Raw genomic sequence first — 24,140 nt, forward strand, 5'->3', positions numbered from 1 at the left:
TATCTAACCGCCATTCGTGCAACGCCCGCTGCTCATCAAGACGTGTCACCTCCGTTGACAGCACGGCTGTTTTCTCGTCCATTTTCCGGTCAGTGGAAGCCTCTGCATCCTCAAGACGCCGATCAATATCGATGGAAAGCATATTGAAGCGATTATCCATATCCAATTTCACCTCACGAATCATTGATGACACCGTGGAGTCGAGTTTATCGATTTTCGCATTCAGTCGGTTATCCACAGCACCCACAGTATTGTTGAGGGCATCCATTTTGGTAGATAGTGACAGCAGCAATTTCTTGAGTTCCAATCCAGACGGTTCATCGACTTCACCTGCAGGATGAACATCATCATGCGTACGTTTAGCTTGCTTGACCTTATTGGACATCTCTAATGGGACTGCAAACTTTGAAAACGAAGAATGACAGCGATGTGTAACCAGTGTTGCGTGTTGTCAATTGAATTATTGAATTCAAGTTTGCACGATGTGGCTGTGATGTGTCTTGGCAAGACCAAACAACCGGAATGAAGCACAGCAAGTTCGACGATATAGTGGGTCGTACTTTAATTAAAGCACGAGCACTAAATTCAGTTACAGTGTTCCAACACAAACCGTGATGTGAGTCAACAATGAGACATAACCTCACTCACGCAACGAGACTGCAAATGCCGATGAAGTGGATATTTAACCAATTAGACGGGAAACTTCATATGATCGGCGCGTAGGACCAGTTAATAAACCAAATTAACGAATAAATCAAGGGCTGCGATGGTTAATTAACTTTAGAAACGATGATACGTGCGGCACGGAACAAAACCACGTCTATTCCTTTGACATACTCACACACACCTCACAACTCGAGCGAAATATCGGCACTCGCTTCGCTCTGGCTGCAAACATCACTTATCTTGAAAGTTCCTATTTTCTCCACTCGGTAAACAAATAACTCTTTATCTGTCTCTGATCTCACTGTTTTAAAAATCATTTTGGATAAATGTAGGCTTTAGAAATAAAATGGGGTGAATATGATGTGGTTAAGATAGCACTCGAATTCGAGCAAAACTTGGGTTCCGGGTGTGGAAATTGCTAGAAAAATCCCTTGTGAAATTTTGTCCGTACTGAAATCGAACTCGATGCATTTTGGTAGGGGATTAGTGCGTAATACATTTAAAAGTATGACCAATATTCGGGATGAATCATTCCTATTTTTGTAAATTCGCGAAATTTTGATTTGCTCATTCTCAGCTAACGAGAAACATTAATGTCGTACTTAAGCAAGCATGTAGTGAAACATTGTATTGTTAATGACTGCAACGGTTTTTTTTAATCAACTTTTATGATTGAATTCAGAATTCAATTAGGCAACTTCACCAGAATCGTGATCTTGGTTGAATTTTCGACAATATATTCCAGTTACTATGACTTCATTCACAACTAAGTTGCATTCACAACTTAGTTGAAAGGTTTATATAGTTCCAAAAATGTACCGATGACTTCAGTTTATTATTCTAATGAATGGCGCTAAATTAATTCTGTTAGATGTGCCTTAAAACAAATCGCTCCGAAAAAAACCCTATGCTTAAGTATTTAACGCGGTAATTAAATTGTTTATTTTTCAAACACATCAATGTTGTAAACAATGAAGAAGTTTCCTAAAGTATATAGATGAGCACATCAAGCTCATACGTTACTTTTTCTGGGAAGGGTCTCATAGATTTTTTGGTAAAAATAAAAATTTAGAAATGCTCGGGATGGGTCTGGTCTGATCGGAACCCGAACCTGATTTTGATTTGAAACCGAAAAACGATTTGACCTAAACCTTAATTTTTAATGGTTTTCACCAAGAATTGCCCAATAATTGGGCAATAACCAGACCTGAGATCCTTAATTCAAAAGGTAAAGAACGGGTTCAGTTCAGCTCGAACCTGCTCTGATCTTAAAACTTAGTGTCATAATGTAGATGAACCACATCCAACACTACCTCAAATATTTTAGTAACTAGATCTTTCGATCAATCTATTACCACCCATTAAGTTTACAGGAAATATCGAAGCAACAACTGGAATATTGTGGTTCTACTACTTCCGGCTAACAATCCAATATTCTTTCTCTATAAAACTAATTTTTATTATTCCTTTCGAGCCATCCATAAATTGGTCGCATGCCGAATTCTATCTATTACTCCCTATTCAATAAGTATCCATTAAAGATGTGTATACGTTCTGAGCACAATTGTGTTCTATTTATAACTTTTCCACATATAGAAATGATACCTAAAAATATTTTGTTTGTTAAAAAAACAGAAAGGGGTTCCGAATGACTCAATTGTAGATCACTAGTGAACATTTATAATCGTAAACAAATTGTGGAGATTAAAATATTTAAGTGTTGACGTTTATAAGCGATTCAATAATTATAGGCGAATGTTAGGACTTCAACGCTTAGTCGTTAAATGATTATTTTTGGGTCACTTGATTAAGGTTTTAGTGGACGCGTTTAAATGAATAAGATTTACGAAATTCAATCATTTAACGCAGCTATTAAGCAAACCGCCTGAAAATGGTAGGCATGTTTGGCATTTTGCGTGAATATCTAAATGCCGAAAAAGAACACCTCAATTTAGTGAATTATAAGAAAAACGAAATTTTCTTGATTTAACGTCGTTTTGAATCGTCTGACGATGTCAACAGAAGTTTGTTTTCTGTATCGTCTCGTCAGCCTATTTGGAATGAAATCAATGAAATTTCATTTTTCTTATAATTCGCTAATGGGAATTTGTCCAGAAGGTTGTAATATTCGTTTTTGAAGTTAGAGGGATCAACAGAAAACAAAAATCTTCTTATCTAGTACTTCTACCGTATAAATAAAGGACGTCTGCGGTTCAGTGTTGCCATATTGATAAATATTAAGAATCTTTGAGATGTGAAATGTATGACCGACATTTCAAAAAACGCCCTTAAAATGGGGGATAGAGCATAAATTTAATTTGGCTGGCAACACTGAATTATGTAGGCCCTCTATATATGTCCCCTAAAACATACTTCTTGTGTTTTATACATGCATATTTAAATGCAGAAAGAACACATGAATGTTAAAACTAATGAAGTAAAAGATTCTATATTAACCAACCAAAAATTTGGATAAATGTCATAAATGAATGTGGAGTTCACACCGTGGACTAGCTAAAAACCTTACACCGTTCGCACTGACACACATATATAATTATCCATGGCGCCGTATTTAACTCTCTCAAATAAAACACTCGTAACACTAAGGCATATAACATAACAATAAAAAAAAATGCTAATAAACTCAAATGAAGATAATAAACGATTCAATAAAATTAATTCAGTCACAAGTGTTTTGTGCAATGCATAAATAAATTTATTTCTTTATGAATATCCCAATATGGTTCAAATTAAACCCAACCATTTATAGGCTGCCATACAATATGAATCACAATAATGATTTGCGTTGATTTTTCAGCAAGATTTAAAAGTTAAAAGAGGAAAAACTTCAAATTTAGTAAAATTAATATCGTGAATGGATTATGAGGAAACTGTCGTCCATTAAATTCATTTCGATATCATTTCCTGTCTTGATCATTGAATATGATATTTGTCTATTAGACGGTCTCACATGGTGAAATCTAATCAGAACGCAACATTTTAGTGACTATCGTACAGAAAAGGTTCACAAAAAAAAAAAATTATGGAAGAACATCGTTTCAAGACCGCCGAACCATTGACACACGTATGCATTAAATTTTGTATATCAGAGCAGACCTTAATGTGAATCATAACATACTACACTTTTGTTACCATTAATACAAAAATTTAATTTATATTCTGATATCGTGGGGCGTGGGAGGTGATTTGTGATGTCTGTAAATTGAATGTAAGAAAAAAAGCTGGCCAATTTACCTGCGGATCATATTATAATTTGAATCAGAAACTACTGGAGGTAAGAGAGATTAAAAAAAATGTTAACAACGAATGAGCTACGGGATTATTTCAGACAGTCTGGATGGCACCTTATACAGGCGGTTTATTTTATACAAACACAATTTATGCATGAAACTTTTAGATTATATCAGAGCAACATTTTATTTATTCATATATATATATATAAATGGAGCATACAGACATTGTTCCAAAATGCCATATTCTTAGATGATGAATAAAATTGGCCTAAAATGCACACTACAAATTTTAATCGGACCACAATGGTGATATTTTAAAAGTCTACGTTGGTTGTAATAAGGTGAATAAAGTGAAAGAAACCCTGACCGAACTAATGAGTGGTCATTTTTTAGATTTATCAGTTTGGGACGATCATTTAAGATCTCGAAACACAGATCTGTTGATCCTTTGTTTCCATTCCTGGTCATCATGTAAATCCGATAGGAACCTGTCTAAGATGTCAGGTCCTAATGCAGCAATTTCCGAAGGAACCACCTCGTAGTCTCCGAGCATCCTGCGTCTTAGTTGAAGAAATTTGAGCCAATCACATATCAATTGTGCACCCGTTTCTTCTTCTAGATCGCAGGAACATCTCGGAGTGTCCGAAAGCCTCAACTTATTCATTTATGTGCCGATTCAGCCCGCAATCGCTCCTACTACTCTTCTAATGCGATTTCGATCCATTTTGAACAAACGCCTCCATTATGCGCTTCCCAGCGTTCTGCGTATTTACGCTTGACCCAGTCTTCCAGTGCTCTTTTACACTCCGACTGGGGAATCGGAAGGTACGGTTCTGGCCGGTTTGCCTGAGTCGCCGAGCCTTCTTTGGCCAGCTTATCCGCTTCCTCATTTCCCTCCACGCCGGAATGTCCTGGTACCCAGACCAAATTGATCCGATTGTTCAGACCAAGAAGGTTCAGGTATTCCTTACATTCTTTCACCAGCTTGGATGTGACTACGGGCGATACGAGCGCCTTGATCATTCCTATATTGTCAAGACATATAAGGACCTCTTCGCCTTGCGTCCCTATAGGCAGAGTTTCATGTGCTCCCATGAGGTACGCATAAAGCCTGAGGTACGATGGCGATCTCTCCCAGGTGGAAGAATGAGTGGTCAACTGGGGTAAAACTGGCCATCATATTTTTCTACTAGTCCCACCATATTATGTCGATGAACAAAAAGAACAATATGGCAAAATTCACTGTTAGCCAGTTTCATATTAAAATTTCTTAAAAATTCATCGTAAGAGCGGCTGGTCAAAATTTGCCCGTCTACATCTTCATTTGTTTGATAATCGCTAACTACAGGGAATGTTGAACCCTTGTTTATCAACAGGATTCGCCGAACCTTGAATAATCACCGGAATTTGTTGAACCCTCACTAATCAACAGCATTTGTTGAACTCTCATTTAATCACCGGAATTTGTTGAATCCTTCCTTACTTATCACCGCGATTTTTTGAACTCTCTCAAAACTACGGGATTCGTAAAACGTTCACTGATCACAATAAAATTCAAATGAAATATGATATTTGCGAAATATCCTAGTGAAAAAAGAGAGAAACGATTATACCACGTTAGTGGCCTTACTTGTCGAGAGCATACTTCACTTCAATCGATAGGTATAAATTTCATTTCGCATCTAGTTTGTATACAATCTGTATCTATTAACAACAAACAATTTAATTGAAATTCCAACCGAATTGTATTCCTAAATTACTAAATTATAATTGCTCATTTAATGTTCACGATATTGTTCCCGTCCATGTATTGTGTATAGACGCTTACATTAACTATGGTTACAGAGACTTAATTAAAATCCACAGATTCACCAGACATATAGATTACAAACTTTTATATTCAAACCTGTTAAGTGCCAGTTATGATAAAACGCAATTCATATCATATTTGCGTAGAGCATTGCCCATCTGTGTAAGGATTCGTTTCTGTCTTTTATTGAATGAATATTCATCACATCATGTAGAGCCTGAATATTTTGGGAGCAATGGTTCGCTAAATTTGTGTTATTTTCTTATGTAAAGCAACGAGCATATTCCTTGCAGAGCAAATAAAAATAAATTACAGATTCAGAATATATAAGTCAAACAATTTAATATACAACATGCATAAAACCATGTCGACAACATCATCATCATCATCAAATTTAGATCCTATAATAACATGTACACACTCTCGTTCTGTGTAGCTGTAGCTCAATTCCACCAGCAAACTGTTATAATACAACCGAACGTAACATTTTCACATTCAAAAAGCGGTTTACCATACAAAATCCTCAAACATCAAATAATGGAGGGCGTGACAAAAATCTTGATTTTTATTTCGGGGTTTTCACATCGTTTGAATCCATTTATCATACAATTTTCCATATTTTTCCCTCACAGTGTCACATTGTTATGGGATATAATTTTCGGTGTAATGCCATAAGTAATATGTTTGAAGATGTTTTGATAGATGGTATTTATGATGGTTTGTTATTATTATATCATGTTCGTGGATACTTTTAATCTTATGAAGGGTGGACTTATAATGCAGTGTGTAACATTGGAGCTTGTTTTCTTTTGTTTGTACAATTTGATGTGATTTAATTGTTTAAATAGATTAAGAGTGATCACTGGGTAGTCTTTATTGGCAATAAACCATTGTCGGTTGCTAAGTGTGGTATATATTCATTCACTTTAAAAAAAACGTAAACGATCATATTTTATGAGTATTTGATATATGGGCCCAATTGAAAATTTCGCAAAACCAAATTTCTTTCAACGTATTGCGTTGTTCTTATTTTCTTCACTGTTTTAACAGTGATATCGCCAAAACATCGAACAAAATCAGACATTTTGGGAGAAGGTGTCACGGATTTTATTGAGTTATAGCTCATTCGATTCGTTGAACTGATGCGAGTAAAACGTAGTACAACGTTTGGTGAAATTTATTTTGTTGTCGACGATCGAGGTAGTGAAGTAAGGGTCTGCCAAAAGGGGCCCAAAATCGTTTTTTTGCAATTACTCGAGTGCAACAATTTCGGGAAATAAACTTTTTAAGTTACGTTTGAAGGTCTTGAAGAGACGCAAAATTTGAGTATACTTACCACCAGGTCCATGTTCACCTGACGGTGATATTAATGACTTTAGATGAAAAAATAGGTGATTTTTCGAAGTACCTGAGCGGCTGCAGTGACAGAAGTCCGAGACGTGGTATGTATGGAGAGAGAGCCTAGCCTCTGTAGTACCATAACATGCAAAAACGTCCTTGGATAAGTTTCACTGCAAAGGGTTGGAGCGACTTTAGTGGAAGTCCACCCCAAGTCGACGAAATTTTATCCCTTTATTTCGTTTGTTTTTCGCTTTATATTGTATATTGTATGCGTAAACCTATGTAAGTGTGTTGCTGTTGTATAATATTTGGATGGACGTTTGTGGTAAACTTCCTGAACTCATTGTGTAAGAAGCAGTTATAGAAAACATGATGTTTATTACCGACTGGTTCAAACAGCATTATCATAAAATTTTCTTTTTACAAAAGCCAAAGTGATCAATTAGAATCTATGCTAAATCTACTACTTCAACAAATTGATGGTCTTGTTGCAGCTAGGATTAGTTAAGGACAATTGGGATGACTTCATTGTAGACATGCAGTTAGGCCAAGGTTAAGTCTGCTGTGCTTTGTAGTTTACGATTTCTCATATAGATGTTGTACTGTTCACATGTAACGTTTTCTTCGGAGTACCACTATTATTGTAATGAATTGAATCGTTCAACGCATCAACACTCATCGACGGAGTGACCCAAGGAAAAAGCGTACGTAATGCTCCAAATTAATTGGTTCGAAATGTTGAAATTGAATTTCAGTTTCGACTGCTTAGTATTTATTGATTTTAATTTGGTGTTTACACATAGCATGTTAGCAACACAAGTATAACGATTTAGGCCAAACACTTAAAAAACGCTTTAAAGAAAACATTCGAATCGAAGATTTTGGTTTTTTTTTTATTTAAATCCAAACAGTAGAGACATATATGAACACACAGCTACATACGACGTAATCTAAGAATCATATAAATTTTATTTGAACTTCTGAAGAACGCATGCATGTTTCACGGCATCACAAAGATTATTTCTCATGCATTTATGAATTTTTGTAATGCACCGAAACTATGTAAAAGTCATTTGTGGTCTGGTTGTGCGATGGTGTTATATGTTTATAGCTGAAAAATTCCGTTTCGTAGTACATAAAAAACAAATGTTTAAAGACTTGCAACACTCTGTGTTTTCTTTTTGATGAAATGTTATGATAGCGATCAAATCGTGAACCCGAATCCGAAATGAATTAAATTTTTTTATTAACTTAGTATGGTAGGTTAGGCAAATAACCTATTTGTTAGATTGAAGAAATAAATATCATCAGAATGTGTAGACAACTAAGTTCTACAAATATCAGGACCGGACTGGCCATACTGGGTGTTTGGGCGTTGCCGCTCGATAATTTAAAATTTCAATAATCCACTTTATTAGCTGATTCACAGAAAATGCCCAAGCGACCGTTGGGTAACCAGTCCGGTCCTGGCAACTATGTTAGGAAGAAATGAAATTAACTCTTTCACTCTATGTATTTTGGGTTATACAAACAAAACACTTCACGCCTAGCTTGAGTCTAAGTTCCATTTTACATCACTCCTGCCGATGTTATTCTATTACAATTCAATTTAGTTATGTAATGCTGAAACGACGTCCGACGGTTAGGATGTCGAATTCTGAAACACTAAATTTGTTTTCTGACTCAATCTGACTTAATTTCACCTCTTAAATGAGTTCACTTCCCGTATACGGTTGTGTGTCACGCACCCGAAATTAGGCTATTAGAAAAATGCAACTCCCATGGTTTTTGCACAAAAACAATCCACTCAAAATAGAACGTTAATCCATCATTATAAACGTGGAATACCTACCATAAAAACTTCCATAAAAGTTTACAAGTTGAAGGAAATCTCTTTCGTTAATCCTTTATCCGACTCCACCAACCGCAGCAGTAATACTGAGTGTAAATAGATCCACATGTCGATGATAATATAAATATAGTTTCGATATAGGACAAGACTATAATGGAATGATGTCAATATACGTATTATATGCTTGTTCAGGTGGTAAATCCGTTGAAAACGTTTTATATGCATTGATGATAACTCGTGCAAATAAAAACCTTAACCTAGCAACTTAGTGATACATTGCCTTCCATTTTAAGAGTTGACTTGTCAATTTAACTTTAAAATCTTTTAGAGTTGAATTGACAAGATAACTTATCTAATGTAGAATGTAGGAAAAGAACGATTGTTCTTGGGGGTTATTTACATATAAGTTCAGTTCAAAAATTGAATTAAACCTGCTTCGAGCCAGATTTTCACTAAATCATACTTTATCAAATTAGGCTGAAAACCAACCACCCCGTTGTCGTTGTTATTGACTGATGTGTGTGCGGTTTATGTTGCAAATCAAAAGAGTTACAAAAAATTCCACAAGCCCCATGCACCGTTTCTCACAGCAAAACATGTTTTGACTATAATTCATGTGTAAAATTACTGGAGGATTTGTGCTAAAGCCCTCGGAATAATGCTCCATTGTATATAAAGCCCATTTTATAAACCTAATATTATGATAAGTCCTCTACATTACATACACCACGCATGCAGCACTGTTATGATGGTATCGAAAGTATGACTTGATGTGTGATGTATGTTTTGTTTCTGAAGAATTGCCATTACATGACTGGTTTCGATAAAAATAACATTACATCATAAATGAACGCTAAATCTTCGATCTCTCTCCAATATGGAATATAAAAATGGATTATGGTTGGGTCAAAGTTCACGAAGAGTTCAAACGGCGGAGCTTAATTTTGAGGCAGGTTCAACATGTTTTGAACGTGATAAGGCGACACATATGGTAATATTGACGAGTCGATTATGTTCTAAGTCTTTAATTATAGTTGAAGTATATGAAGCTGATAATAGTTAGTCGGTTAACTGTTTGAACCATTGTTGGATCGAGATGTTTGATTCGCCCAAATAATTCTTTTCAGGTAATGAATACGCCACTGGTAGTAGATAGCGCCCTTGTTTGATAATTTTTATTGTGATCAGCGGAGCTTTAGTTTTGCTTTGTTGAGTACACCAGCGTACATATCTATGGGATTATGGCAGATAGAACAATTTGAGGGAAGAGGCGCCCCCGTCGTTCAGAATCAACATCACTGACAAAATATCTATCTCTCTATCTGATTACAGTTCAGTTAAGATTTTTTTCTCAACCCTTGTTTTTCAGAGGAGGCGAACAAGATTTTTTTTCTCTTTACAACTATCACCTTGTTTTGATTTAAAAAAAAATTAGAAACTTATTGATGTGTTGTTTCGTGGATAAAACGGTTATTCACGCCACGCACGGACGAAAAATTATGTTCACTTCGGGGAGAAATAGGAAATTATAATTCGAGCAAATAGCGGCACTCGCTTCGCTCGGGCCGCATACTTTTACACTTGTTAGAACTTCCTATTTTCTCCCCTTGGTAAACCAATAACCATTGCTGTCCTTAAGCGTTTTCAATTGCCTAACGATATTCTAGGATTTTATGTTTATTTACCGATGCAGAAACTGTGACAAATGTTGTCCAAATGTCGTCTTATTTATGAATCATCGTAGCGATGGAAACACTTTAAATTTTAACATTCAGTGAAAATGATAATGTAGATAAATCATTTTTTTTTTTTTTTATAAAATTGCTGAGGAGGTAAAATGTTTGATCTGTTGCCAAAAATATTTTTTCGTAGAAGCACGTGAATATCTTTAAAATTAATGGTCTCAATTTTAGCGTATTTCATTCAATAAGCATATTTTCCAACAATTTCATAGTGATTATGCTAGTAACGTGCATGAACTATTTACCGTTCTATTGTGTAAAGGTCAATGACAATTGCGGGAAAACTATTTTTGGCACTAAAGCCAATTCCATATTTTAATGGTTTTTGTCTCAATTTTTCTGAAGTTTTACCGTTTTAACGAACCTTGAATCTTTGATAAACGAAGTACTTTTGGCTGAAGAAGGAAATGCTTACGAAAGGCGATAAAGGATAACTTCGTTAGACAGAAAATGTACGGAGGCATTGAGTGTATCAAAGTTTAGTAGTAATCGATAAGTCTGCGACTTGACCTTCACATGCTTCACTGCTTTTGTGGATTCTTTACATCACGTCTGTCAATGATGGATCGTTTCGTCGGTGTGTATCAACACATTTTCAAAATTGTACATTTCGGTTCGTAAAGTAAACATTTCGTACAATGAAAAATAAACCACAAATTTCATGCCAAATGTTTTTATATCGACACTTCTCCACACATTGACTTGAGAACAACGAACCGAATGGCGTTCAACGGCTTTCGTCGCCTTATATCAAAATGCTATATATTAATGTTATTTATGCAGTCGCTTTAACTGTTTCAAATTGTAAATTACCAATCGACAAACTCTCAACATTCATATTCCTCCGCATATGATTTTCTGCATAAAATGTTATTATGTCACGTTCTTATTTATAGTTTGTGCGAATTTAATGTTGTTAAATGTTTGAAAATATTGTTGCTATGAAAATCGTTATTAGTCTGGGATTGAATTTCGGAAAGTGTATTTCTGTTGTTCTACCGCTTTAAAATTCCCATTATATTTAACCGTAGATGTTGGATGCTCTTGGATATATATTTCTTATATTTTAATGACAAAAACAACTTTAATTTCATATTGTGGGCGTTGTTAGGCGTGATGTCATGAATAATAAAAAGACTGTGAAAACGCTCTCTAACGCTATTCTACGGCTACCAGACTATTATGCAATGCACTTTATTCAAATGTTAAAACATCGATAACATTTGTGATTTGCGAGGTACATTTTTGTTTATTCAAACAAGTGAAACAATTCTTTAGACTCAACAACATGGAGGACTTCACGCATAAAAGATTGTTTATACCTTCTGCTTTTGAGGTAAATAGTAGTGTGATACATTATGGCAACTGTACTTATTTCGTTGACATGATGGAAATCGCTGCGTCTCGATGTGTAAATTTCACACAAGAGGTGTATTTCCACCATTTGTCCCATTACCAAAAGTAAGGTATTTTACTCATCCCACGGAAACTCGTGATTACACATTAACGTGAAATAGTAGATTACATTGGATGATGTGGAGGTAGTTCATTACATGAGGGATCAACTTTGTGATACGAGCCGAACTCACAAGTGTGGTTTTAAGCAACAAGCTTTGGAAACGGTTATTTTGACAAGTGTAGAGTTTGCATATCCGAGCCGAAGGCGAGGTATGCAACTACACGAGTCAAAATAAGCGTTTCCAAAGCGAGTTGCTTAAAACCACACGAGTGAGTTCGCGAGTTCACAAAATTGATTCCCAGTGTAATGAAGTACCAAGCAGCATCCAATGTATGCTGTTTTATTGCCTATTCACCCGGAATATTGTTGTTACGAGTACATTTTTCCACCCAAGGACCTGACAGTTCAAAACCAAAAGTGTTCAAGGATTTTCTTGGATACCATAAGATTATTCTAAATTAATGTATAATTTCACAACATTTATGTTGCGCTATTTCATTCGCTGCCAGACTAATAATAAACATAAAAAATACCGATAGCACAAAGTCAACAAAAAAATCTGTTGTTATAAACGAATCTAGTCTGCTCATGAAATCGGCTCACACTTCTTCATAACAATAATCCCGAAAGCATCACTGGCAACACTACTGTTTTGATGACATGTTGACAAACTAATTCGACTGTTTTGTTTTTGTGAAGTGCTAGATTCATATTTTGCGTAATATTTGTCGATTTTGGTGGTGTTACAATAAATTTTGCTGTGAAGTGAAGTGAATACACGATAATAAAGACAAATTGTTTTTGAAAATAAGTGAAAAATGCAAAGATTAAAATTGTTTGGCCATAGGTGTTCGTCGAAGTTGAAAAAATTGAAATTATGGCTATAGACAAAATGGCCGTCACTTATTTTTGTGTTTTTTTTTTTTTCGAAAGTTTTTAATGAATTTGCTTAGATTGGTGTGCACTTAATTCAAGTGACAAAGTTTGTGATATTAAAACTAAAATAACATCGCGAGCATAGTTTCGATTTCAGTGCTAAAGAACATTTCATGTGATACATTTTTGCTGATAAGTAATGAAATTCTGCTGGTATGTAATGAAAATCTCCTGATATGTAATGAATTTTCATATGAATATTCCTTCACTTGTGATGTAATGAAAAAGTTCCCACATGTAACGATCGCTTTCCGCGGGTGGGAAATGTACGTGTAACAACAATATTCCGGGTGGATAGGCAATAAACTCGTTTCCGCGGTGCTTCACGAGTAAAACAATGGTTTGGAGATTTTTATTTTGACTTCGGTGACTTCTCGTCAAAATAAAAGTCTCCAACCAGTACGAAATCTACTATTAATACATATTTAACAACCCTAGGGTTTGAGATGTATTTCTTGGTTTGTAGTTCATTCGTAATAGTTCCCTTGACAGTCAGGGTATTATGCCGGAAAATACCCTATAATGTTTGTCCCAAAGGTTGTATGAAATGTTATGAAAAACGGAATTGTTTGTCCCAATATTTTGCTTGTAAACACGATAACTTGAGTAATTATCAACCAATTGCTAATTCTATCGACGCAGAATTGAATTCCTGAGGTGAAGTTCGAAGATGGGCTATGTGTGATTAAGGATCTGGAAGTTATTGCAGAAAAACAGTATTTTCCACTGTTGGAAATTCAATCAATCGAGAAATATTACTTTGATGGAATTTGATTTTGTCTGTTAGTTATGTACATCTATCACGCTTCACGCATGATAGTCAGCTAACACGGTGATAGTTGGCTATAGTCAGGTATAGTCACGCATGATATTTTTCTATAACGGTGAAAGTCAACTATCACTGGCAAAAGTAGTAGATTTCACGCCATGACATAAAATATTTATAAAATTTTATGAAAAGCCATTTTCTGAATCGTTATTCAAATGTATGGAATGACAATAAAAAACAATTAAACAGAAAACTTCAAAACTCCCACGAGTGTGAAATTTGCGGCCAGAGCGAAGCGAGAGCCGTAATTCACACGAGTCGTACAATGACAGTATTTATTTACTCAAAATTACTATATGACAATTAATCATATTCCGTTTGTGTATTTATATTAAATTAATCTCCTCCAACCCAGAGGTGTATGGGACTGTGCCCAAAATCGATGCAGCATTCCCTCTTTGTATTGAAATTCCAAGTCTTTGGATCAGGTAACTTCTGGATTTCTTCTCTCCAGTAGTGTCGATTAAAATTTTGCCAATTTTATTTACTAAATTTCGACCTTCTTCTGACCAGCTTCCCAAAGTTTCGACGGCAATCGGAACGAAATGGAAATATCCATTTAACGGTTCATATAATGTTTTCTTATAGTTTTCTCTCATCCTAGCTGCTTCACCAGCTTTTTTGCTAGTTGCTTTTACATAAGATTTGGCCAAAGTGTCTGCGCACGTAAAATCCCAGACCAAAGGCTTACCTTTATGCCAAGGTATCAAAGTTAGCCCGTCCGGTTGTTTTCCATCAGATCGGTTGCATCCAACCGGTTCGCGAGTAGCCGGAAACCCACCAGTAACGAGGGATCGTCTAGCTCTTCGACCCGCGCTCAATTTACAACAAAGACCGTGGTAGCCAAATTTATCAGCCTCAGAACCACATCGACAAGTATGAGCTTGAATTGCGGGAATACCCAGGCGAAGTGAAATTGATATGCGAAAGCTCTGATTATTTTATATATATTATTTTGTGAATGTAGTAAGTACCGGGGGCTTCCTTTTTGTACATAAGTGTAAGGGAAGAATGTCTACCGTACTATAAACCAAAGTTAAAGAGTCCTCTTATCGTTCCACATTCGCATCTTTTACTTTTGATTAGCGTTAGCAATAAGACTATGAAACTGGAATAATAGACGAATTACACGAGTGGGAAGTCTGCGGGCAGAGCGGAACGAGGGTCGTAAGTCACACGAGTCCTTGTTGAGCGCGCAGCGCGAAGCGCTGCGCTCTTAATACATGACTTTACAACAATCTAAAAAACGATGCCCGAAGGGCATCGTTCTCTTTAAAAATCTAAAAAGTAGGTAGGAGTGTTTTTTAGGTCGGAGAGATGGGAAAAAGTCGAGTTCGGACCTAGGTTAGGACTGAGGCCGTACCTCGGACCTAATGATGTTATCATTGATTTCGGTAGTGCTTTTGATGCTGATTCAGGAAATGTGGGTCAAATTTTTTTTTTATGTGTCGCTTGGCCGCTAGGTGGCTTCAAAGTCGGAATTTTTGAAAGTTAAAATAGCTGTCATTTCGCGTAAAATCAATGGATTGACGTGATAGTTGCTTCTAAGGGGTTTTTGAGGTCGGCGCTTCCAATAAAACACATTTGAGAGCCGCCAGAAGCCTGTGAGCTGCCGCAAATAGCAAAAGACTGCTTTTTCTGACAGTTTTTCTCGATTTTCTCCAAAATTTGTCGATGGATTTTTTTGATATGTACATCAATCGATAGCCACTGGAAATACCTATCGATTGATGTGCATATCAAAAAAATCGTCGGAAGCGTTTTTGAGAAATGTCGAAAAATGTGCCAAAACATAGCAACAACTTCGACGTTGGTACGGCGACAAGATGGCGTCGTAGAGTTTTGGTTTCTTCGGAGAAAAGGTTCACACAAGAAAGTTGAGGGGGGTCCCAGAACAAATTTTTGATGGCCGAGGTCAGTAGACCGATTTGAGATTTTAAGTCACTCGATGTTCCAAGAGTCTCAATGTGCGGCACCAAAATTTCATTTTACAGTAGAGATCTTTATGTCACTTGGATTTTTTATACAACAATAAATATCATCATAACGCATCGATTCTAAGACAAAAATCTATTTCCCAAAGTTTGGACCGTCAATCTAATCTGATGTAAACAGTTGACCCAAGTAGCATTTCAGAAAAAATAACTTATTCGTTAGAATAACGTTGTAGCAACGTTGTCACAACGGTTTTGCAACCGTTGTTGCCCGGTTATAGTTTAACCTAGGTCAATTAACCGTTGGATAACAGTTAAACAACGAAAAAGTTAAAAATTTAAGGTAGAGCAACTATAATTTTTAACTTTTTCGTTATTTAACGGTTATCCAACGGTTAATTGACGTAGGTTAAACTATAACCGGGCAACAACGGTTGCACAACCGTTGTGGCAACGTTGCTACAACGTTATTTTAACGAATAAGTTATTTTTTCTGAAATGCTACTTGGGGATGCTGGATCATTTTCCTAAAAGAATTCGAAAATTTCAATCAGTGCATCTTTCGATGCATGTTTATGAATTAAATTACCTGCTTAAAGATAAAGCCCATCAATTCCACAACATTTCGTCATCAAACACTAAATGTTTTATATTAAAATATTTGAGTTTTGATTCCAACTCTTACTTACAGAATTCCATTAATACAACGAACCATTTTGTAAACATCAACAATGTTTTTCATTTCGCTTTCTCAATACGTCAAAATGGCAGTACTGAACGTACTAGATCAAGAGGTGTAACAAATCGTTTGTTTTTTGTGAGCGCTAAAATTCGAAAAAGTTCATAAGTTCACATGCAACGGGATACTGATTGATTGCTTTACTGTTTTGCCATTCAATACGTTTAAGTTGACGTACACAAAATTAAAATTTCTAATTTTTAAATCTAATGTAAAAAACATCAAATTTTTACGGTAATTTGCTGTACATAGATTACATGGGATCGCTATGACGATTGCAAATTGTTTGACACCATCTATTTTACTACACTTTCAATCATTTTAAAGTGAAATATTTGCTTTGGTTCAACTGAATTCATCCTTTTACAAATTGTTATAGGAAAACAGTTTTGCCTTTAAAAATTTGGAACAAATAGATGGTTTCGTGGATTGATCTAAATTTTAAATAATCTTTTGCGACGTTCGAACGGATCTTAAATAAATGGCCACGTTACCCCGTTACATGGCGAAGGAATCGCATCGGCTATTAGTGTAAAACTTCTTGAACCAATTTTCCGAAGATTAAGAATTTTCAGTCAATTTTTTAAAAGAAAGAATCATGGCCTTCGTGTGTCCATTTTCTCTTTCATTTTCAATCTTCAACGGAGTCACTATGTAAAACGTCGTTAATGGTTAGGACTCTAAATTATGGAGCGGTTATCCAAAGAAAGAAACGCGGGTGGGTGACACACTAGATCTAATGATAATTATTGCTGATTTCAATACAAATAATTTACCTACCGAGATGATTAGCGTCGCCGTGATGATGGATTGAATTTTATTTTTATGTAAAATCACCAAACGGTCCTACCCAAAAGTAGATTATAAGTATTGAAGGATTAATTTAAATAGATTATGCAAACTGTAGTTTCTGCACTGGGTCAGTAATGCAAGAGTGTCTGCATTAAAGTTTTTCTCAAACGATTTATCTAACTCATGAAGAAAACCTAGGATGATGGTTAAGCATCTTTAGCTGCTTAAGATGTGCCTCCTTTTGAGTTTACAACTTTGTTTGGATCATCAGCAGCGAATGAGATATATAAGAGATCTAGTCTATTTATGATTTATTGTTGATTAAAAATCTGGCCGCAAATTTACAAGAAAATAGAGAAAAGAAAAAGTACATTTCCAAAGAATTTCTACTCAAGCGAAGGTTTCTAAATCAGTTATTTGTGATGTTCCGGAAAATAAAATGAAATTGATTAAAAATATATTGAAAAAATCGTCAGTCAAGAAACCTGACCCGCATAAAAGGTGGGGCCTAGCTATTTACATAAGTAAGTATAAAATGAGGAAAAGAACCTTGGTCCTGTCGTCGTTCAACGAATAAAATTGTTTTTTCTGTTCATTTTAAGATGCTTCTTTTTCGATCACAATCAGTTGAGACTCGAAACTCATTCACATGGTTCTGCAACTCCATGACACATTAATCTGCTGTATAAGGCAGAGAATTCGATTTTCTGATCAATTTATTTGTAACCGCCAAGAAATCCAATTATAAATTACGTTTAAAGTGCATCTCCCTGAGTCTTGCGGTGTGTGGTATTTTTTTTAATTTAAACCTTTAAAAAGCCATCAAACAGAACAATTGGATCCACCTACGCTGGCAGTGATAACCATCATCATCATCACATACAAATTTTCCAATTGAAGTGTACTCAATTTAAAATGGATGTAAAAAAATTGTTTTGATGTTTTCTTCTCGTGTGTACCATTTGTTTATAGCTTCAACGCGTGTGTGTAGCTAAATGTGTTGATCGTGACAATGACAACATAGAAATAGATTTTTTTTTTCAAAAAGAACTTAAAATACTGAAGGTATTATCTTTTCAAGAAATTGTGTCATTGTTGTGATTTCAAAGTGAATTCCATCGTTGATGTTTGTTGATGGAAATGACGGATTAAGAATTAAGGTCTTTCCGATTGTAAATTGAAAATTATTGATAAAATCTGGGTCAACCCAGACCTCCGTGTCACATATCGTATGTCCAATGTCCACTAACATTCCTTTCCTTTAATTTCAGTCAACTGACACAGATTTGGTTTTCGACGATCTACTCGATGACAACGTTCATGTTCCATCGAAAAATGCACACTCGATCAATAAACGTAGCATTCCCGACGAGGGCGAACGTGACATCGATGTCGAAGAGCTGATGAGCACAAACTCTGACGAGCACTGGTTGTGGGGTTCAGTAAAAAGAATTCGTCGAAGCATTGACAAATTACTTGGCACTGAAAATCCATCCGATGTCGGTGAGACCACAGAGCGGCAACAGAAAGCGGTCAGGAAACCACTACCAAAACACCGGAAGAAAGTTTTGTCCAGCGATGATAAGCCTAAAGCCAAGAAGACGTTTAAGAGTGGCGGAAAAGTGAGAGCAGTTGGCAGCAAAAAGATGCTATTGCGACCGAAGAGACAAGAAGAGTATGAAGATGAGGATGACAACGAAGATGATGAAGATCTTGATGAAAATTTGGAACCAGTCTCATCGGGAAATTCCTATCTACCATCGGAACTTTACCCACCAGAAGTGTCCGAAAAGGAAGATCGTTTATGTAAGTGTTTTCCAATTTCCGTTATGACATTCAAATATGCCGAAAAATAGCGCCGCATAAACATGTATAAATTGTTGCAGTGTCAGTTACCATTTAGAGTACATGACAAATACAATGTCATTCCATTGTGTGCACAGTCACTCTCACTTATTCATTCAACAATTTATTTACAATCTCACACCTACATTCATGAAGCACAGACATCCACACACACCCATTTCCACGAGCACATGGTCAATATATAATATACAAAAATATTCAACACGTGCAGTTCATTCATAAATTTCACAGAAGCTTTTACTATCAAACTGCTTTTCGACATGAATTGTTTCGTACCGAAAAGCGGTGAGCTGAACGATGACGTTGCATCGATAAGCTCATCGTTTTTTAGCGAAGACACAAAATTGTTTTATAATTAAAATTGTTTGTGTTCTCTTTTAGTCCGAGTGGTGTTTACTGTTGTTGACGCTTGGAAACCGGAATTCGAGGATCGTGGCAGTGAAGAATTCAAAGAATTCGATCGGACATTTTCATCGGCCGTTGAGGATTTGTATGCCAAAAATACCAACGATGTTGATAATCACGTTTACGCAAAGGTTGTGCAAATAAGGTGGGTGTCCATTTATCGGTTCGCCGTTAAATAAAATGGGCTTTTGACCAGCAACGAATTTTGCTTTTTAGGGAGGACGAGAATGATCGACATTTCAAATTATTCGTCACCGTTGATATCACCTCGGATAATCGAATAAGCGGTGCAGGTCTGGACAGAATTATACGACAAGAACTAGGAACGTATAACAAGATTGGAGACTACATTGTCCAACTAGATAGTCACTACAAGTTTACGACTACGGAAGGTACATTAGATTTGATCAATTTATCATTTCTTGAACGGTTCAATCACTTTAACTGTTAACCACAGTCGTAGTACATGTTTTTGATACTCCATGAATATGAGTAGAGTAGAATCTCGAGTTGTATTTGTGTGCACATGTTGTAGAACGTAGAAGTACGTTACGAATTAATACACCATACAGTCCTCTTGTTCACCGTTGAAGATTGAAAAATGAAAAACCGTTTGTCCGTCTGTGGTTTGAGGAAACATGACAATTTAACTTTAAGAAGAAATTTGACCGAAGAGATGACGATCTGGTTCGTGAACAAATATACCGGAAAGCTGCGTAGTAGTTGATCGTTTAGACCCTCTTTTGAAATCAAAAAATTTATGAAATTAATCTTTTCCTCTATTCGCCTCATTCCACCAACAAAACCCTCCAACATCCAATAGGCCGAGCCGACGCTGAAGATAAATGGCTAAAAGAATCGTATCCCGAAACAACATCCGAATCTGACAACGATTTCATCGATAAAGACGGAGACATGGATTACGAAACGGTTGAACCGACGGAACGACACTGTTCCGACAATGAGTTTGAATGCATCAGCGATCATAAATGCATTCCGCTGGACCAATACTGTGACTACAGTAAAGATTGCGACGATGGTTCCGATGAGAGTTCGTGCGCAACGACGGCTAGTCCTGTGAGCAGTAATGCCGATGCCAATGTGGATGGTTCAGGTGTTGTGACAGAAGGTGATGGACTGGGTGTTTGGAATTTGAATTTGTGGGCATGGCTGTTGATATACTTCTTTTGACTACTGTCTTTGCAAGGAAATTTACTTTGTCAGAGGAGGAGGCACACGAGTTATGTTATTGATGTCATGGTGTTGGATCTTTTCTCGTTCTGCACAAATTTTTTTTATTGTTAACGCTTTCTTTCCAGTAACGTTTCTCTGCTTGGGCTCTAAGAAACGGTTTCACTCACTTAACGAGTCGTCGGCGAGTTTTACCGATTCGAATTTTGTACAAATGATTTCACAGACGTTTCTTAAAGCCCCCACAATTAACACGCCCGTCTTACAAATAGATATTACTCGTTGCACAAAAAAACTACTTTCTCGCATATAAACAAGACTTCTACTTCCATTACTTCTGTTTTATGTGGCTTTTCAGATTTTAAGAATTTTTTGCTATTGTACACGCGCACAGTATACACCTCATTTGTTAATGATTTGTCAAAATTTAGGTGGTGATAGCCCCGGCGAAGACGATTATAGTTATACATCGCCTTCTTTAGACACACCAACATCATCAAAATGCCGTGCTGATGATGTTGTGCGGTGTAAATTTACGCCTAGCATTGAAATTTGCGGAGATCAGTTTTGTGACGGAACTCTTGACTGTCCAGATGGTGAAGATGAGACCGATTGCCCAAACAACGGTAGAATTTTTTTTTGTTTAAACTATCAAAATTCAAAATTAACATCATGTGTATTGTTTGATCATTTTGATTTGTTGCTGCGCTGCGATCTATAATTGCTTTACTGTTTGGAGTCATTCGTTTAGTGTTCCATTCGCTCATATACATTTTCAGGAACTTTAATCATTTCATTTTTCGTTTTTTTGAGCTTTTCAATTTCGTCTCTTCTGAATGTTTTTGTCGTTCGCTTCGAAGCCATTGAAATTTCCACCAACCAGGGTTCCTTAACGTTATAACTTTATAGAATCGTTCCAAGTTGTAACGTTATCGGTTGAACTTTTTGTCTTTTCGTTACAATTCTTAACGTTAAAAAATTCAACCATATAATGTAACGTTATAATGCAATTTCTAAAAATCGTTCAATATTCTGAAACCGTAGTTTTTAAATATCGTTACGGGTACAAATAACGTTATAGATGTTCGTTACGGGCGTAACGTTACGAGCCGTTACTTTTAATTTTCGGTTCTGGAAAAAACGTTATAAATTGACCGTTTTTGTACCGTTACATCACGGAACAAAAAAATAACGATAAAAATAACGTTATGCCGGAACCCTGCCACCAACAGTTGAAGTCGTATCACATATCAGGCTTGAATTTGTTGAAAATTCTCATCATTTATTGCTTTTTTTTAGGTAGATCGAGGTGGTTAAATGCAAATATTCTAACGATTCATTTTACTTTTACATGCGACATGCGTCAAAAACCATATTTTTCATGTTTCAAGTACCACTTTCGACGCCCGCAGCATCCTCAGCATGTAAAATCCATTACATTACTCTGGATGAAAATGAAAAGTCTCATTTTCGTGTGTTTATTGACCTCGTCTACGCCTTGGAACAAACCAAATTCTCACGAAAACTCTACTTTTCATCTTTTTATCCCTAGTCATGTAAATAACTATTGCATTACTACTAACATGACAATTTCTCCTTAAAAATAAGAAAATCTAAAATGGCTACATAGCACTACTTCTAGCATGAACATAGAAAATATTTGGAACTGCGTTTTTTTTTTGTACGACTAGACTTGTTTTCGTTGTGTCAATTAAAACATTCAATAAAAACAGTCGTAAGTGGCAGCTCTTATCACCAAAGCCTCCCAATTTGACACTTGTCAATTCAGTGTTCATACCAGAAGCAGTGCTGTTCTTAATAGCTTAATTCACTATAAGTTTGGTAATTTAAACTATGGCGGATTCTGGCAGAATGTTTTTGCTAATTTGGGTAAACTTTATGGCTCCAGAAGCCTAGTGTAATACATCGTAGAAAATCCATAGTAGTGTCAAAATTAAGGCCCAAATGACGAATGACTTTTTAAAATACATTTTTTATTCAAAGTCCTGTCGTGTCAGCCAAGTAAAAAATCCAAAATTTTAAATTGACTCACACGCCAGGACTTCTAAAAAAAATATTTTTTGATCTTTCGGGTCGAATAAGCAATTTTCAGTATATGATATTTTGGCGCGAAATTCGAATTCGTTGAGTTATTTTCAAACTTTTAGCCAAAATATTATAACCTCATAACCTGGAAACACTTTATTGACTGAGAACATCGACGATTTTTAAAACTTTAAAAAAATCTCTCATATTCTCTCATCATCCGAACTAAATTACCACCAATTTGGATTTTCTGCGAGGTGTAACGGCCGATATATTACACCAGACCCATCCTCGTTAGGGTGGTTCTACAGCTCAAAAGTGACAGAATGGTCACTAGTCACTGGTCTACGACATAAAGGAATTTATTGGTACACTTCAATTTAGTCCAAGAAGTGCAGCATCTCTCGGCGGTAGCGTTTTTGGATATTTTTTTGACGTCAGGCTTAAAAAAGATTTATTTTTGTGGTAAAGGAAATGGTCACCCCTTGGATACTGAATCTGATGTTTCATATGTTACTCGAATAGAAAGGAACGTTATTTGTCGATAATTCCTTTTAAATTAGTTGAATATCTTAAATAAACAAAAAAAAATGTCATTTCGAACGATTGATATTCTTAGAATATTTTTTGGTTCGAGTTCGAATCTTAAAATTTAAAATCTGTGTCATCAGAACTTACAGGCAATGAATGTTTGGCAGTGGATGGATTAATTGGTGAATAAAACTCTACATAGCCATTTTGCCACCTCAGCTGTAACATCAGGAGCCTTTGTTGTGAAAACGTTGTGTTGACCTCGGGAAAAAAGTGGCAAATTTCATTTTCTCGAGTGACCTGTGACAACACTCTCGAAATGAAATTTCCGACTTTTTCCCGTGTGTTACAAATAACTATTTCCTACCTATTTTAGTCTGTATGGCGGCTTAAAAATCGTTTTTTTAGCGTGCACACTACTTGAATGTCCAATAATAAAATCGCTTCTACTTATCATTGGTTGGGGTGAAGTTGGAGACTGACCAGGAACTTTCATTGCTTATAAATTAATGACAACAAAAATTGCTTGATAAATAATTCTGCTTGGAAAACATTAAAAACTTTCAATGCTGTCTAACTCACTGCACGATTTTCTGAATACATTTTACAGAATGTAACTCGGACGAGTTCTCTTGTGACATAAGTCGCTGTATTCCGATATCGCAACGATGTGACAACGAGTACAATTGCAATGACGGCACAGATGAAGAAGGCTGTCCATCACATCCAGTGGAACCAAAACCTGGT

At 36.0% G+C, this 24,140-nt stretch overlaps 1 protein-coding gene across 30 annotated transcripts in view; it reads left to right on the forward strand.

The window, feature by feature from the left end:
• Positions 1 to 24,140, forward strand: part of LOC119074915 (basement membrane-specific heparan sulfate proteoglycan core protein) — a 145,660-nt gene that overhangs the window by 25,640 nt on the left and 95,880 nt on the right. For 27 of the 30 annotated variants that reach the window (XM_037181270.1, XM_037181282.1, XM_037181273.1 and 24 more), the window contains exons 3-8: positions 18,626 to 19,160; positions 19,602 to 19,770; positions 19,842 to 20,017; positions 20,449 to 20,754; positions 21,248 to 21,442; positions 24,004 to 24,138. In XM_037181270.1, coding sequence (XP_037037165.1) covers positions 18,626 to 19,160; positions 19,602 to 19,770; positions 19,842 to 20,017; positions 20,449 to 20,754; positions 21,248 to 21,442; positions 24,004 to 24,138 — 1,516 coding nt within the window. The remainder of the gene's footprint in view (positions 1 to 18,625; positions 19,161 to 19,601; positions 19,771 to 19,841; positions 20,018 to 20,448; positions 20,755 to 21,247; positions 21,443 to 24,003; positions 24,139 to 24,140) is intronic. The other 3 variants (XM_037181281.1, XM_037181287.1, XM_037181292.1) reach the window with 3 other exon arrangements.

This window comes from Bradysia coprophila, unplaced genomic scaffold (assembly GCF_014529535.1).
Source record: "Bradysia coprophila strain Holo2 unplaced genomic scaffold, BU_Bcop_v1 contig_151, whole genome shotgun sequence".
In the NCBI taxonomy this organism is placed as follows: domain Eukaryota; kingdom Metazoa; phylum Arthropoda; class Insecta; order Diptera; family Sciaridae; genus Bradysia; species Bradysia coprophila.